This window comes from Syngnathoides biaculeatus, chromosome 14 (assembly GCF_019802595.1).
Source record: "Syngnathoides biaculeatus isolate LvHL_M chromosome 14, ASM1980259v1, whole genome shotgun sequence".
Classification (NCBI taxonomy): Eukaryota; Metazoa; Chordata; class Actinopteri; order Syngnathiformes; family Syngnathidae; genus Syngnathoides; species Syngnathoides biaculeatus.
In genome coordinates this window covers 23,976,060-23,991,844 of record NC_084653.1, presented here as the reverse complement: position 1 = coordinate 23,991,844, position 15,785 = coordinate 23,976,060, and the positions used below count along the sequence as shown (strand labels likewise).

The following is a 15,785-nucleotide window of genomic DNA, read 5'->3' as shown; positions in this document are numbered from 1 at the left end:
TCCACCGGCCTCACCTTTTCCGCTCGAGCGCCCCCTTGCGGCCGTTAGGGAAAAAAAAAATGCACAAATTAGCCGCATCACCGCATAAACCGCAGGGTTGAAAGCATGTGAAAAAAGGTAGTGCCTTACAGGCCGGGAATTACGGTATGTAGTTTTTATTTCATAACGTACCCTGCAAAACAAAAAATGCGCCACGGCTTTTTGTGGCGGAGAACTACACTGCTACCACAATTGTTTGTCATTCCTCTGTACTTCCATAAGTACGTCCAACAACGTATACTCCCAATTTTAGCAGTAGTTAAATCTTAACTATTGTAGCAATATTATCGCTAATGCCGTTAAAACGGGACATTTTCCTTATCCCCACAGCTCTCTTATCTCTCCGGTTGGGAATTATCCGCTATATAGATAACATTGAAACGCTGCGGCCTTTACGCAGCAGTGCCGTGATGTACTCAACAGATGGCACTGCCGCAACGCATGGCGTGAAATTAATGAGCTTCCAATTGCATAACTCACCCTGACATTCACATAATTGATTTATTTTTTGTGACAGATTCTGAAGAAACTATTTTTGGGGTTGCTCGGTTGCGATGTTTTGGCACTTCTTGCCGCTTTTTGGATACGCTTCGACCGCTTTGCCAACCTTAATTGAATCAAGGCACATTTGCGGCAGAAAAATCCAAAACGTGGAAATCACAAAGTGTGAAAAAAAAATGTTTTTGTTTGGGATAAAATTATGGGCGTGTTAAATTGAACACAAACAGGTTAATTGTACTTTCTGACATCTAGTGGAAGAGCTTATTTTCTTGCTGTCAATCAAAATTCTCTGTGGTTAGGTAATATATTTAAAGGAAGAACAAAACATGTGCAACATGATGTGAGATTTAAGCTCAGTGAACAAAAAAATGAATCCCAAAATAGTTTTGCAACTTATTTTTCCTGATAGTACCTCTTGTTCTATGTCCAGTAGATGTATTTCTACACTAGCATGCCAGTTTAGATTATACTTTATTTACTATTATTTGAATTTCCATCCATCCATCTATTTTTTTTTTTTTTTTTTTGCCGCTTATTCTCACAAGGGTCTCGGGAGTGCTGGAGCCTATCCCAGCTGTCAATGGGCAGGAGACGGGGTACACCCTGAACCGGTCGCCAGCCAATCGCTGGGCACATCGAGACAAACAGCCGCACTCACAATCACACCTAGGGGCAATTTAGAGTGTCCAATTAATGTTCCATTTTTTGAGGATGTGGGAGGAAACCGGAGTGCCCTCCCGGAGAAAACCAACGCAGGCACGGGGAGAACATGCAAACTCCACACAGGCGGGGCTGGGATCCAACCCGGGTCCTCAGAACCGTGCCGCCGACGCTTTATCAGGTGGTCCGCCGTGCCGCGTTTAATCGTTTCAATTGTGTTCATTTTGTCACGTCAGAGTTGCTGAGCCGGCACATTGGGGAAGGGTCACCCAAGAGGGTTGAGATGGGCCTGGGCCAACCAGAGAGTTGGCCTCACAGTTCCGTGGACCCCCGGGTTCAATCCCGGACCCACCTGTGTAGAGTTTGCATGCTCTCCCCGTGTCTCCGTGGGTTTCCTCCCACATCCCAAAAACATGCAACATTAATCAGACACTCTAAATTGCCCATAGGTGTGATTGTGAATGTGGTTGTTTGTCTCAGTGTGCCCTGCGATTGGCTGGCGACCAGTTCAGGGCGTACCCCGCCTCCTGCCCGTCGACAGCTGGGATAGGCTCCACCGCTCGACCCTCGTGAGGATAAGGGGCAAAGAAAATGGACGGATGACTATTTGCAACGAGGACGGAAGGTTTCAAAGTTTAAACCGGGTTGGAAGTCAACCGCCTCTGGGGGAACGGATGGCGTTCAACTTTTGGTCTTTCCACTGTAAATAGTTTCAAAGTAGTAATCGGGAGGAGGGCGGCACGTCGTGTTGTTGTTCCAGATTCGAACAACGCTCATGAATTTTTCATTTTTTTGGACTATTCCGGCGGCGACTTTATAAGTTGGGACGAAGCCGCCATCATGCGCGCAAGTGAAGACAGCTGAGGCCACACTGGTGTTTCTAATCAGCCAAAGCCAAATAGAACCACTGGGAGGGGGGAAACAATGGCTTCATTGTTACCTCTGCCAAGGGGCTTTTGTTTTCCTCCTCGCCGTCTCACTGGTTGTCTGTTACCTAAAAGGATATTGAACAGAGCCCGGTGAAAATATGCGACCATTTGCACTTTTTGCGCGACTCGGGGTGCAGGCCCGTTGAAGCGGACGACGCGTGCCGCGCGGTTTTCGAGGGCGTCTGTTTTTTTGTTTTTTTTTTTAAATGTCGCTCGCCCGCAAGTAATTTGCCGCCTGCCAATGTCGCCCACTTTGACCCTTGTCCAAATTCGACCACGTTCAGCCGAGTCGCATCCGCAGAGTCAACGAGTGAAACTGATTATTCTGCAGTCGGGCGTTTAATTCTGACCTCTGCGGTTTTGTCCGTGTCGTCCTCGTTCCTCTCACGTTCCGAAAATATGCACGGGCAGTTCGGTCACCTGGATTTCTGCATGAATTTGCCATAAAATGTGAACAATATTGTCCCTTTTAGGCGTTTCCTCCTGTGCTATGTTTGGCACAATTATTTGGTGATCACAGTGAAACGCTAGATAAAAATACCTAATAGGAGTCCGTGTGCAAAACCGTGATAAGGCCTGTTGGCCCTTGAAAAATATGAAGCCCAACCGGCCTTTACTTGTGTGTTCAGCTGCACATTTTGCAAATGAGTTTAACACTGAAAAGTTCATTATGTATGTAAAATGTCATTTCATTGATGACATAAATCACAATTTGGGCGATGTTATCACGGATAATGGAAGAAGCTTGACATTCCTCAAAATTATTATTTTTTTTTTCTTTTTTCTGTAACACGCCACTGTGCCAGTGAGCCCCGTTTTAACACTTTTGCCATAATGTAACCAAATATATTTTATTCTGTTACATTTAGTTTAGAGGGCAGCACGGTGGATCAGCTGGTAAAACCCTGCAAGCCTCAGAGTTCTGAGGTCCCAGGTTCGATCCCGGACCCGCCTGTAAGGAGTTTGCATGTTCTCCCCGTGCTTGCGTGGGTTTTCTCCGGGTGGGCACTCCGGTTTCCTCCCGCATCCCCAAAAACATGCAACATTAATTGGACACTCTAAATTGCCCCTAGGTGTGATTGTGAATGGTTGGTTGTCTCGATGCGGCCTGTGATTGGCTGGCAATCAGTTCGGGGTGTACCCCGCCTCCTCCCTGAAGATCATTGGGATGGGCTCCACACTCCTTCGACCCTCGTGAGGATGAGCGACCTTTTCTGTACAATGCATTGAACTTTTAGGCAGTTTTTTTCCGCCAAAGTTTTTATTGAACTTTTATATCCCTGCGACCCTCGTGAGGATAAGCGGCAAAGAGAATGGATGGATGAATGAACTTTTAAATACTATACATTTTTGTATAGTTTTTTTTTTCTTTATGCTTAAGCGCAGTGTTAATTGTTAAATTGCATAGTATTGGAATGGCATCCATCCATCCATTTTCTTCTGCCGCTTATCCTCGCAAGGGTAGCGGAGAGTGCTGGAGCCTATCCCAGCCGTCAGCGGTCAGGAGGCGGGGGTACACCTTGAACTGGTCGCCAGCCAATCGCATGGCACACGGAGATAAACAGCCGCACTCACAATCACACCGAGGGGCAATTAATTTTGCTTGTTTTTGGGATGTGGGAGGAAAGTGCCTGGAGAAAACCCACGTAGGCACGGGGAGAACATGCAAACTCCACACAGGCGGGTCCGGGATTGAACCCGGATCGTCAGAACTGTGAGGGGAAGGTTTTACCAGCTGATCCACCGAGCCGCCTTAATGGCACGCAATATTTAAAAAATAAAAAAAAGTGTCTCGTTTTTGATACACCTAGACCTATTACGCTACTGTACTTTAATGTTAATCATTATGGTGGTTCCCGAGTTAATTTTGTTGTTTTTGGTGGCACTTTGCTTAAAACCATAGGAGTCATACCTGCAGTATGCCGTATAAATATTTAACCTTACATGGATTTTATTGGAATAAAGGAGGAAAGACCCAACCCGAGAGGTGTGAGGCAAACGTGCCCAACATAAACTAATGAACTCGCCCCTAAAACCGCACTTTTGCCAGTCAAAAGTGTGCATCGTGCTGATCCGCGGCCTCCTTTGCATATTTACACCGTTTCCTGGCGAAATGTGCGCTGGGGGTCGCGCGCGGTGACGTCACCGCCGCGCAAGCATCGCCGGGAAACGTAGTTTTCTTCGAAATGGAAATTTCCAACGTATCGCACCAGCGGAGCCAGTGGAAATTTACTCGGCTTCCCTCCCCCTTGTAATATGCAGAGCCGTGTCTGCCTTTGCAGGATGTTTTGATGAAAGTCAACCGTTCTGCTGGCCTTGTTATCTCCCACTGACACTCAACATTTTTTTTCCCCCTTCGCTGATTAGATGGCTATGTCATGAAGATAGTCACATGCTCCTTTATCACATGCATTATGATTGACTGTATAAGCTTGTTATTTGAATGTGAACATGGTGAAAATAGTGGAATTTTCCACTCGAGGCGGTTATGTAGCAACCGCATATTAACGTGACACAATAACGCTGGTATTGGCCACTTTGGGGGGACAATTTGAGTGGCATGTTTCTTTTTTTTTTTTTGCCCTTTGCTTTCATGCTCATGGATGATTTTATTTCTAATTTTCAGAAAAAAATTGAAAAAAAATCACTTTTTTGTTTTGACAAGTGCACACAAAAATTGCAATGCAAACAATAAAATTGTGTTGTTTTAAAAAAAAAAAAAAAAAGAACATGGGTGGGAAATCTGCGGTCAGTGGGGATTGTTCCACCGTGCGGTTTTAAAGACAAGCCCCCCCTGCAAAATTTAACCCTTTCATTTCCTCTTGTACCTGTCGGAGGTTAATTTGAGGCTATCCTCGCTGACTTTGCGCAAAACGGACAATCTCGCGGCGCACGCGGACAAAAGTTCACGCTCGTGCCTTCAACTGTGATGTTTTTGGGAAGCTCGAGCCAAGGGAGAACATGCAAACGCATCGCACGAAAGGAGATTTGAACCCGAACTCTCAGAACTGCGTTGCAGACACGCTAACCGCGAAGTCGGTGAGTCCCGAAATCCAATGTTTAGGGTTAGGATCATTAGCTGTGCTGCAGGAAATCGACGATATTTTGGGTAATAAACATTATATATTTGGCTGATAAATCTATATTTTTAACAAATACATCCAGAATGTTCCACAGCTTTGATCCGAGGTCACACACATCCTTCTAATCAGATTACAAGTTCTTTAATCAGCCGCACGGAGAGTTCTAGTATCTTCCACGATTCTGCCATGTTAATTTATTTTATGAAAAATTGCAGAAGAGATATTATTTTGCATTGCCTTTTATTTTTATTTTTTTATTTTTGCACCTATTTTCGTGCTAATCTCTTTAAAAAAAAAAAAAGCAAGTGAGAGATGTCGCACTTAGGGGTGTGTCTTGGGTAGAAAATGCACTTGTCAAAACAAAAGCGCTGAAATAATTGTGTTTTCACGAAGGAAAAAAATGCTTTTCTTTCTTTTCCTTTCCTTTTGAAATTAGTATTATTCAAAAAAAATTTTTTTTTAATTAATTTATTTTTTTAGGGGGTGTGGGGGGGATGTTTACAGCCCGTCGCGTCACGGGTGAGCCACACGTGTGGGGCGTGGCGTTCGAAATAGGTCCGCTCGCTATAAGGAGGAGGAATCGGCGACTGGTGCGAGACAAGCCCGTCATTCAAAACCCAGACCGACAGGGACCACTTTTGACGTGGGGGTGGGGGGGAAACAAAAGCGACCAGACCAGCCGGGCTCCTTCTTTTGTTTTTCTTCTTCTTGGCGTTGACTTGCACATCCTGCTCACCTCTTCTCGCTGGGGGGGCTGTTTGCTGTCACCTCTTTAGCATCCCGACGCTAGCTTAAAAGGTAAATGCTTGTTGTGCTCATCAGTTTCGGCTATGCTATTACTTATTAATATATGTATGTATCTGTGGTTTTATTTATTTTTGTAAAAAAAAAAAAGTGTTTAAAATGCATAATCGCTTTTAATGTAAAGCTGCCGTTTCCTGTTTCGAGATGCCTTCGCGTCTTTGGCTTGATAAATGTCCCCAAAAACGCCACTTTTCATTCTTCGTTTAGTATACTTAAAAATGAAAATGTAATATTAAAAAAAAAAAAAAAAAAAAAAAAAGCTTTTATACGTAGGTTATAGTGTAGGGATACTCGTGAGATGCGCAGCGGGAGATGCCACACGAGTGACTGTTCTAGAAATTTCTCACCTACTACTACGCAGGTTCCCAACCTGAGGGACCCAGAGACGAAATGGCACACCAGTGACTTTTTACAGGGTCGGTAATAAAATTCCCCCACGCTAATTTTCATTCATTCGTTGCCACAGGCAGCGCGCTGAACTAGTGGTGAGCACCTGTGCTTCGCAGCTGTAAGGATCTGCGTTCATATCTCGGCTCCTGCCTTTCTATGACTTCTGAAATACTTGCAATATGGATGTTCATTTGACTGTTTGGGAAATTTCCCAGCGTTTCCTACACAGGTGTTCGACCTCTTGGAGCCCAAAGTCACTTTGAGTTTGGTCAAAGTAGAAAATTCATCCCGTGTAAATTTTCTTCAATCGTCATTTAGTGTTGTTGCTCAAGGCATCGTGGCGGATTAGTTGTTATCATATTCATCTCATAATTTTGAGGGTCGTCTTTGAAATCTTGACTTCCGCATTCAAATGAAGTTGCTTTGATGTGGGGACCTGCTAGAAAGTTCTTACGGTCTACGATAGGAGCGCATCGACAAAATGGGTCACCAGTCGCTTTTTAATGTCATTTTTTATTTTTGTCACCAAAGAATTATCCATCATGACTGTACTTATTGATTTAATTTGGCGACTCCCTCGCGGTTAGCGTGCCCGTGTCTCTTAACTTCTTGAGTTTTCAAAGTTTCTCGCATTCCGCAGCGCAGGTCCCCACAAGTTGGGAACCTGCGGGCAAAATGGTTTGCGGGTCACATTTTATCGGGTCAGGCTAATAATTTCCCCCCACAAGCCTTTCTATTCATCCCTCGTTTTGATTGATTTTTGCCTGCCACAGGCGGCTTATTGTATTACTGTGTGGCACATCTGCGCTCATATTTTGAGTTTGCGCATTTGAATCTTAAAATCCAGACTCTCTAAATATTTGGAGCCCACCTTTCTCGTGATGTACCTAAAATGCTTCGGCTTGGAAACTATATAGACGTGAACGACTTTTCTAGAAATGTATATATTTCAAAAATGCCTTTAATGTATGGATATGGATGTGGCTTCTAGAAACTTCTCCCCATTCTATTGCGGAGGTCCCCAACCTAAGAGGCCAGGAGCCAAAATATGTCATGAGTAACTTTTTTTTTTTTTTGGTAAGAGTGCCCCAAAAATTATTGCGCATATTTTTTTTTTGCCTGTTAAGATCATCCATCCATCCGTTTTCTTTGCCGCTTATCCTCACGAGGGTAGCGGGGAGTGCGGGAGGCGGGGAACCCCCTGACCTGGTTGCAATTTAGAGTTTTCAATTAATGTTGCGTGTTTTTTTTTTTTTTTTTTGAGAACATGCAAACTCCACAAAGTTGGGGGCAGGGATCGAACCCGGGTCCTCAGAACTGCGAGGCCAACGCTTTACCACCTGGGAACATTGGCAACTAAATTGACTGTGGTGCGAGCGGTGATTTGTATGCATGGACTCTGTGGTTGCCGGGATTGGCTCCAGCCCAGTTGCGACCTGAATGTGGACCAGCACTGGAGAAATGACACGTTTATGGATGTAAATATGAAGGAAAAGCAAGAACAATAATAGCCTCGCATACATTTTTCCATACTGCTTATCCTCACTATGGTCCCTGGCAGTACAGTAATACTATTAATATTATATTAAGAATATTTTTGAGACAGTTCTTGTGTTGGGTCTTTTTATTCTGTGGCTGGCACGGTGGATCAGATGGTAAAGCGTTGGCCTCGCAGTTCTGAGGTACCGGGTTCAATCCCAGACCCGCCTGTGTGGATTTTGCATGTTCTCCCCGTGGCTGCGTGGGTTTCCTCCGGGCACTCCGGTTTCCTCCCACATCCCCCCAAAACATGCAACATTAATTGGACACTGTAAATTGCCCATCGGTGCGATTGTGAGTGCGGCTGTTTGTCTGTCTCGATGTGCCCTGTGATTGGCTGGCAACCAGTTCAGGGTGTACCCCGCCTGCTGCCCGAAGGCAGCCGGGATAGGCTCCAGCACTCCCTTGTGAGGATAAGCGGCACAGAGAATGGATGGCTGGATGGTCAATGTATGTTTCCGACGCGGACTTTAAAACTCTGGCGAAAGCCTCTGCCGGTTGTAATAGGCGGGCTTTGTACGCATTACCAAGTCAGTCAGTCACTCCGCGCCGCGAATTAAAGGCGCATTGTTCCGTTCCAGTTGCCTTGCAACCCGCGCAAGCCGTTCAGCATGTGTCAGCTTTGTTATGCAGGTAACCGCGATGGAGGGGGGCGGGGGGGGGGGGGGGGCTGTCATTGGAGAATAAAGTCCGGGCAAATGTATTGTTGTGGCAGTAGTTGTAATCCTCCGGGGTGACTTAATCGACTTCTGTCAGCTTTGTGCGCGCTGCTTTTTAGCGTCTTACTGCGATCTAGAAAAAAAAACAATAAGAAGAGAATAATACCTGGCCCGGCTCCAGTTTTCATCGCTCTCGTCGGATACACCTGACCCGTGCATCCTGTTGCTTAACGATAAGGGTGATACTAATTGATCTGTCAGCTGAACTCCGGTCACAGCCACTTGTTGTCTTGTGGTCCGCGCCGGAGATCATTTTGGGAGGAAACGGTGCAAAATTGTGCAGGGTGGGCTGTTTTCACAGGCACTCAAAATGAAAACGTATTCCAAATGAAATCCTACTAAATTCACATCATAAATAGAAAATTAAAATGATAATAAAATTCACATTCTTCTGCAACCTGTACAAACATTCGCGATAAAAATTACAAATTATTATTTTTAATATTATGATAATGTTAGTTTAATAGTGTTAAATCACACCCTACTTGTCTGATTTTTGTGAACTTAAGTGCCATATTTGAGGGTGGGGGGTGCAAAGTCCAAGTCCCACCGAAACAAAATGCTCTGCTCGATCAGGTCCAACATACCTTAAGTCAAGTATTGTATATTTGTAGTCGGCCCAAGTGTAAATGAGACAAAAAAAATATACATATTTAACGTTATTGTAGGCTACGGAAACAGTAGGCACAGTTTGACGATGAGCTGCTCTTCATTTTAGGAAAATATCAAAACTACTGAATGAAATGTATGTCACAAAAGTTAAAAAAAAAAAGAAATCTTTTAAGTGTTTCAAAACAGACAGAAGCAAATGTATTGAACATAAAAGTAAAATACAACCAACGATAATATTTTAAGTGATTCTTTCGTATACCACTAGAGGGGGGTGTGTGTACCACTAGTCGTACAGCGATCACGCTAAAAGTGAGATTATAGAGTGGGCAAGTTTCTGTATGTCAGCACTCTTAATCATCCTTCCATATTTCTGTGCCGCTTATCCTCACAAGGGAGTGCGGGAGCCTCTCCCAGCTGTCTGCGGGCAGGAGGCGGGGTACACCCTGAACTGGTCGCCAGCCCATCGCAGGGGACGTCGAGACAAACAGCCGCACTCGGAATCACACCTATGGGCAATTTAGAGTGTCCAGTTAATATTGCATGTTTTTGGGATGCGAGAGGAAACCGGAGTGCCCGGAGAAAACCCACACAGGCGGGTCTGGGATTGAACCCGGGGGTCCTCAGAACTGTGAGCCGCCGCTCTTAAACATTTATATGAAAAATATAACGCAGAGAACTTAAATACCCGTAATGATGTGTGTGGTTTGGTTAAAAAAAAAAAATGTTTTTAAAAATCCAATAACAGAAAGTCTCTCTAACTCAAATTTGGAAATCCATAGCAAAAAATCTATTCAAGAAAGCGCAAGAACAGGAACAATTTCCTCCAAATTCAAGTAAATGAAAATTCCAGAACCGACATGCAAAGTATTTGAAGGGGGCCTAAAAGAATGAGCCTCTTTCGAACCTGAATTTCCAGACTGTGAAACGACCCGCGGGTCACAGCTCAGGTGCGCTCGCGGAAAGAAGCCCTTGACGAACGGCTGGAAGGACGACAAAGGCTTCTCTTTGGTGAGGGGTGACACAAAACAGACGCACAAGGCGGCTCCGACTTTGCCCCGAGGCACGTGCGCCATTTCGCTCACGTCACGATCGTCCATTTTTTTTTTTTTTTTTTTTAAGAATTTTCTTGTTGAACCCGCCAGGCCACCGAACAATACGATCACCAAAGATTTACAACAACCCGACTGTCAGGAACAGACGCGCTTCTGTTACGACGAGATGAAAAAACAAACGTCGTGCAATTTTCCGCTGATTTTTATTCATAACCTTTTGACAAAGATTTTTGGTCGAGACCGTTCATCCGTTTCTACGTTACACGCAGGCGTGCTTGTGACTGATGGATTTCGACATTTTTCAGCATCCAAGTTCAACCTCACATGAGCTCATTGAAGAATCGCCCGCTTCTTGGCTGCATGTTCGCGTTCCTGTTTTGACTCTTTTGATCCCTTACATAATGTTATTAAACTTTTAAGAGTTTACAGTGGCCCCGCTGATTTTTTTTTTTTTTTTTTTGGAAAGCTAAACCAGTTTCTACATTAACCCTGCGGTCAGCTTGGATCTTTTCTACGGTTTCAAAAGCCGAAGCTTATTTCACGTTTGTCTTGTAAACTTTGTGTCCAGAACCTTTCCCGCTTCAATAAAGTCTCTAATGGGGTGTTTTTCTTTGCCTTTGCTGTCTTGCAGGAACAAACCTCTCAAGAACTTTCTAGACCAGAGGCCCCAGACCGTCCTTTTAAAAGTAGAACAACCCGAGTGCTGGCGGATGACCCCATCCGAAGCACCCCTAGTGAGTTAGACCTGACAGCGGATCCTACAGCAAACCAAAGCAGGACATTTTAAATCGCTGATTCCGTTTCGATTTCCGGCGAGAACTCGTTATTTCAAGTAATCGGTAAAAAATGGGTCCCGGAATGGAAGCGCCCGACGTGGCCGTGGTGGCGCTCTACTTCCTCCTGGTGCTCGTCATCGGGTTTTTTGCCATGTGGAAATCCAACCGCAGCACGGTGAGCGGCTACTTTCTGGCCGGACGCTCCATGACGTGGATCGTGATCGGCGCGTCGCTCTTCGTGAGTAACATCGGCAGCGAGCACTTCATCGGTCTGGCCGGGTCGGGAGCGGCGAGCGGCTTTGCTGTGGGAGCTTGGGAATTCAACGCTCTTCTGCTTCTGCAGCTGCTCGGCTGGGTGTTCATCCCCGTTTACATCCACTCGGGCGTGTTCACCATGCCCGAGTACCTGTCTAAACGTTACGGTGGCAACCGGCTGAAGGTGTACTTTGCTTTCCTGTCCGTGCTCCTCTACATTTTCACCAGGTTGTCGGTGGACTTGTACGCCGGCGCCCTCTTCATCCAGGAGTCCCTCGGGTGGAACCTCTACCTGTCTATCGTTCTGCTCATTAGCATGACCGCCTTACTGACTATCACAGGCGGGCTGGTGGCCGTTCTGTACACGGACGCCCTCCAGGCCGTGTTGATGATCGGCGGAGCCTTGACTTTGACCATCATCAGCCTCGTTAAAGTGGGCGGCCTCGCGGGCGTCAGAGCTAAGTACATGGAAGCCGTCCCCAATGTCACGGCCATCATGGCGACGGGAAACTATTCCTATTCCCCCAGCTGCCCCATCCATCCCAAACCCAACTCCCTCCGGATCCTCCGCGGACCCTTGGATGAAGACATTCCATGGCCGGGCTTTATTCTGGGCCAGACCACCGCCTCCATCTGGTACTGGTGCGCTGACCAGGTCATAGTTCAGAGAGTTCTGGCAGCAAAGAACATCGCTCACGCTAAGTGCTCGACGCTCATGGCGGGAATCCTCAAGATCCTTCCCATGTTCGTGATCGTCATCCCGGGTATGATCTCCCGCATCTTGTTCGCAGACGACATCGCCTGCATCGGGCCCGAGCACTGCATGGCGGTGTGCGGCTCTCAGGCTGGCTGCTCCAACATCGCGTATCCTCGTCTGGTCATGGCCGTGATGCCCGTGGGACTCCGCGGTCTGATGATGGCGGTCATGATCGCCGCCCTGATGAGCGACCTGGACTCCATCTTCAACAGCGCCAGCACCATCTTCACCTTGGACATCTACCAGACGTTTCGAAAGAAGGCGACTCAGCGCGAGCTGCTTATCGTGGGCCGACTCTTTGTGGTGCTCATGGTGGCCGTCAGTATCGCGTGGGTTCCCGTCATCATCGAGATGCAAGGCGGACAGACGTATCTTTACATCCAGGAGGTGGCCGGCTACCTCACCCCGCCCATCGCCGCCCTCTTCCTGCTCGGTGTGTTCTGGAAGCGCTGCAACGAGAGAGGGGCTTTCTGGGGAGGCATGACCGGTTTCGTTCTGGGCGCCGTCCGGCTGGTCCTGGCTTTCATCTACCGGCAGCCTCGCTGCGACCAGCCGGACACCCGACCCGCCATCATCGCCCACGTCCACTACATGTATGTGGCCACCGGTCTGTTCTGGATTTCAGGCCTCGTGGCTGTGGTGGTCAGTCTCCTCACGTCTCCGCCTGACGAGGATCAGATCCGCACCACGACGGTGTGGGGACTGCGCCACGTGGAAAAGTTGCCCGAGAACAAAAAAGACAGAGAGCAAATGTACAGGCTGACCGAGAAGAGCCGCTGCAACGGCGAAGCGACCCTGCACAAAGGTTTGCCCCCGGATGTCAGGAAGGAGATGTGTCCGGACGGCGCCGACGTTAAACTGCTGGTCCCGTCCACGGACCACGACCCGGCCACGCCCAGCGCGGAGCCGTCCCCGGCGACCACCCCGGCGGACCGATTCGCCAAACTGGACGAGGGCGAACGCCACGAGGCCAGCCGGTGCATTTCCGTCCTGGACTGGTTCTGCGGCTTCAAGGAGCCGTCGCAGGACGCGCAGCCGAGGGCGCCCCAGGACAACGCAAAGCTGATCGCGGAGATGCTGCACGAGTCCCCGCGGGTCAAACTGCTCCTCAACCTCGGCCTGCTTTTCGTCTGCTCCGTGGGCATCTTCATGTTTGTCATTTTCTCGCTGTAGTCAACCCGCGCAATCAACTAACTGGTACTGAACTGGTCCGGGGGGGGCGGTCGGGCGGGTTTCACCGAGGTCGGACGTCGACGTCGCGGGCGGCCTGTTACAAACAGATGAATTTATGAAGCTTTGAGGAGCTCCGTCTGTAATATTTACAGTTATCTTTTGTAGCTCTCTTAACCGGGATCCGAGCTTCTTCTAATCATTTTTTTGGAATGATTGAAGCTTCCCCACCCACAAAAAAAAAAAAAATGTTCTCCTTTTTAAGACTCCGTGAAGCTCGTCCAGCACTTGGCCTATTTTGTACAGCGCTTGTTGTTTATTCCTGCACTTCTACTTGGATTTCGAGGATCGTTTCACTCCGAGTAAATGTTAATACTGGCCTTATTTGACATATGCACTAATCTTTTTTTTTTTTGTGCGTGTTGTAACAAATAATTTCTGTGATTATTATTTTTTTTTTTTTCTTTCTCGTTGACGGTGACTGTAAGTTTAGTTGCTACTGTAGCATTCGCGTGTTTTGTGGGTAAGAGTTTATTTATGATCGTAGACCATGAAAGTTTTCTTCTCAAGCTAAAGCTGCTTAGATTCCAAATGTGTAAAAAAAAAAAAAAATGTATGTCCCATTTATCTTTTTTTTTTTTGCCTTACCATTACATTTCACGTATTTCATCAGATAAATCCTAATCAAGCATCTCTTCTATATGGGGGACTATTATGACATTTATTATCTGATATTATAAAGCTTTTGCCTCTCTGCTGGTGTAATATTCTGCTGATTATTAAACACTTTCGGTGACATAAATGGAAAGAAGCACAAATTTGAGAGCCTGTTCAGTGCGGTACGTGGCCGTTCTATGTTGTTCAAATTTCTGTTTTTTGGGTTTTTTTTAAGTTACATTTGAAAATTAACAAAAAAAGCTTTTTTAGGCAATCTTATAGCATAATAACAGCCAAAAAAAAAACCAATACTATTGATTCTGTATCCATTAATATTTTACGCATATCACATGTTACGTTCTAAAGTTGCGTGGAGTCTGTTGCATTTGAATGAAAAATGGATTATTACAGGGTTATCCCTATCACATAAGATTCTCGAGTGTATCTACTGTGTCCGCCCCCCGCCGCACTGTTAAATAATCATACGTTGATGTTTTGCAAGTGCAAATTTATACGACCTTTACCAAACGTGTCTTAGTTTGAATTTCTAGACTGGGAAAAAAAAAAAAGTTTTAAACTTCTGTGCGGTGTCATTAAAGCCATCTGATATGTCCGCCTTTTTTTTTTTTTTTTTTTTTGCGTGTCGTAGCTTTTCAGTTATCAGCGTATTAATCATGAAGTCGGTCACAGTCGGATTGAGTATAATTGTCTGGATACCAAGAAAAGAGGAAAAAAAAAATAAGGCATTGTGCAACAGGCGTCCAATGATTTTTGTTTCCAAAATTGTTGCGTTTAATTGTTTTTATCAATGTCAGGCGTGAATGATGGAAGATTGATTGAGTCTAATTGTTATAGTGATGATCACTGTTTGGGAAAGCGCTTTAAAACTTGTTTGTTTTTTTTAGAGAAAGAAACTGTTATTTTTATGCAGTTTGTTTGGAGAGATTTTCAATAAAGAATTTTGTGGAAACCAAAAATAAAAACCACTGTTATTATTAATAAGTAATTGTCAGGAATATAGTAGATGTGTTTTGGTCACATTTGTGGCGACTGAGGCGTGAAAAAGTTTCTACCATTCTGTGAAATACAGTGAAGAAAAGAAGTATTTGAACACCCTGCTATATTGCAAGTTCTCCAACTTGGAAATCATGGAGGGGGTCTGAAATTGTCATCGTAGGTGCATGTCCAAATGTGAGAGAGATAATCTAAATAAGTATTTGAACACCTGAGAAAACCAATGTTAATATTTGGTACAGTCGCCTTTGTTTGCAATGACAGAGGTCAAACATTTCTTGTAGTTGTTCAGCAGGTTTGCACACAGTGCAGGAGGGATTTTGGCCCACTCCTCCACACAGACCTTCACTAGATCAGACAGGTTCCTGGCCTGTCGCTGAGAAACACGGAGTTTTAGCTCCCTCCAAAGATTTTCTATTGGGTTTAGGTCTGGAGACTGACTAGGCCACGCAAGAACCTTGATATGCATCTTACGGAGCCATTCCTTGGTTTTCCTGGCTGTGTGCTTCAAGTCATTGTCATGTTGAAAGACCCAGCAAGCCGCGACCCATCTTCAATGCTCTGACTGAGGGAAAGAGGTTGTTGTTCCCCAAAATCTCACCATACATGGCCGCGGTCATCCTCTCCTTAATACAGTGCAGTCGGCCTGTCCCATGTGCAGAAAAACACCCCCAAAGCATGATGCTACCACCCCCGATGCTTCACAGTAGGGACGGTGTTCTTGGGATGGAACTCATCGTTCGTCTTCCTCCAAACACGGTTCTTGGAATTATGCCCAAAAAGTTCCATTTTGTTCTCATCTGACCACAAAACCTTCTCCCAGGACTC

At 45.8% G+C, this 15,785-nt stretch overlaps 2 protein-coding genes across 2 annotated transcripts in view; both read left to right on the top strand.

Annotated features, from left to right (window-relative positions):
- Positions 1-5,766: 5,766 nt before the first annotated feature.
- slc5a3b (solute carrier family 5 member 3b) lies at positions 5,767-14,183 on the top strand. Its single transcript, XM_061840840.1, has 2 exons — positions 5,767-6,010; positions 10,960-14,183. Exon 2 carries the CDS (start codon positions 11,175-11,177, stop codon positions 13,287-13,289), a length of 2,115 nt encoding a protein of 704 aa, XP_061696824.1. The 5' UTR covers positions 5,767-6,010; positions 10,960-11,174; the 3' UTR covers positions 13,290-14,183.
- Positions 11,203-15,785, top strand: part of LOC133511851 (calsequestrin-2-like) — a 29,484-nt gene continuing 24,901 nt past the window's right edge. Inside the window, exon 1 of the mRNA XM_061840843.1 lies at positions 11,203-11,342. The gene's annotated coding sequence lies outside the window, so the exon portion shown is untranslated. The remainder of the gene's footprint in view (positions 11,343-15,785) is intronic.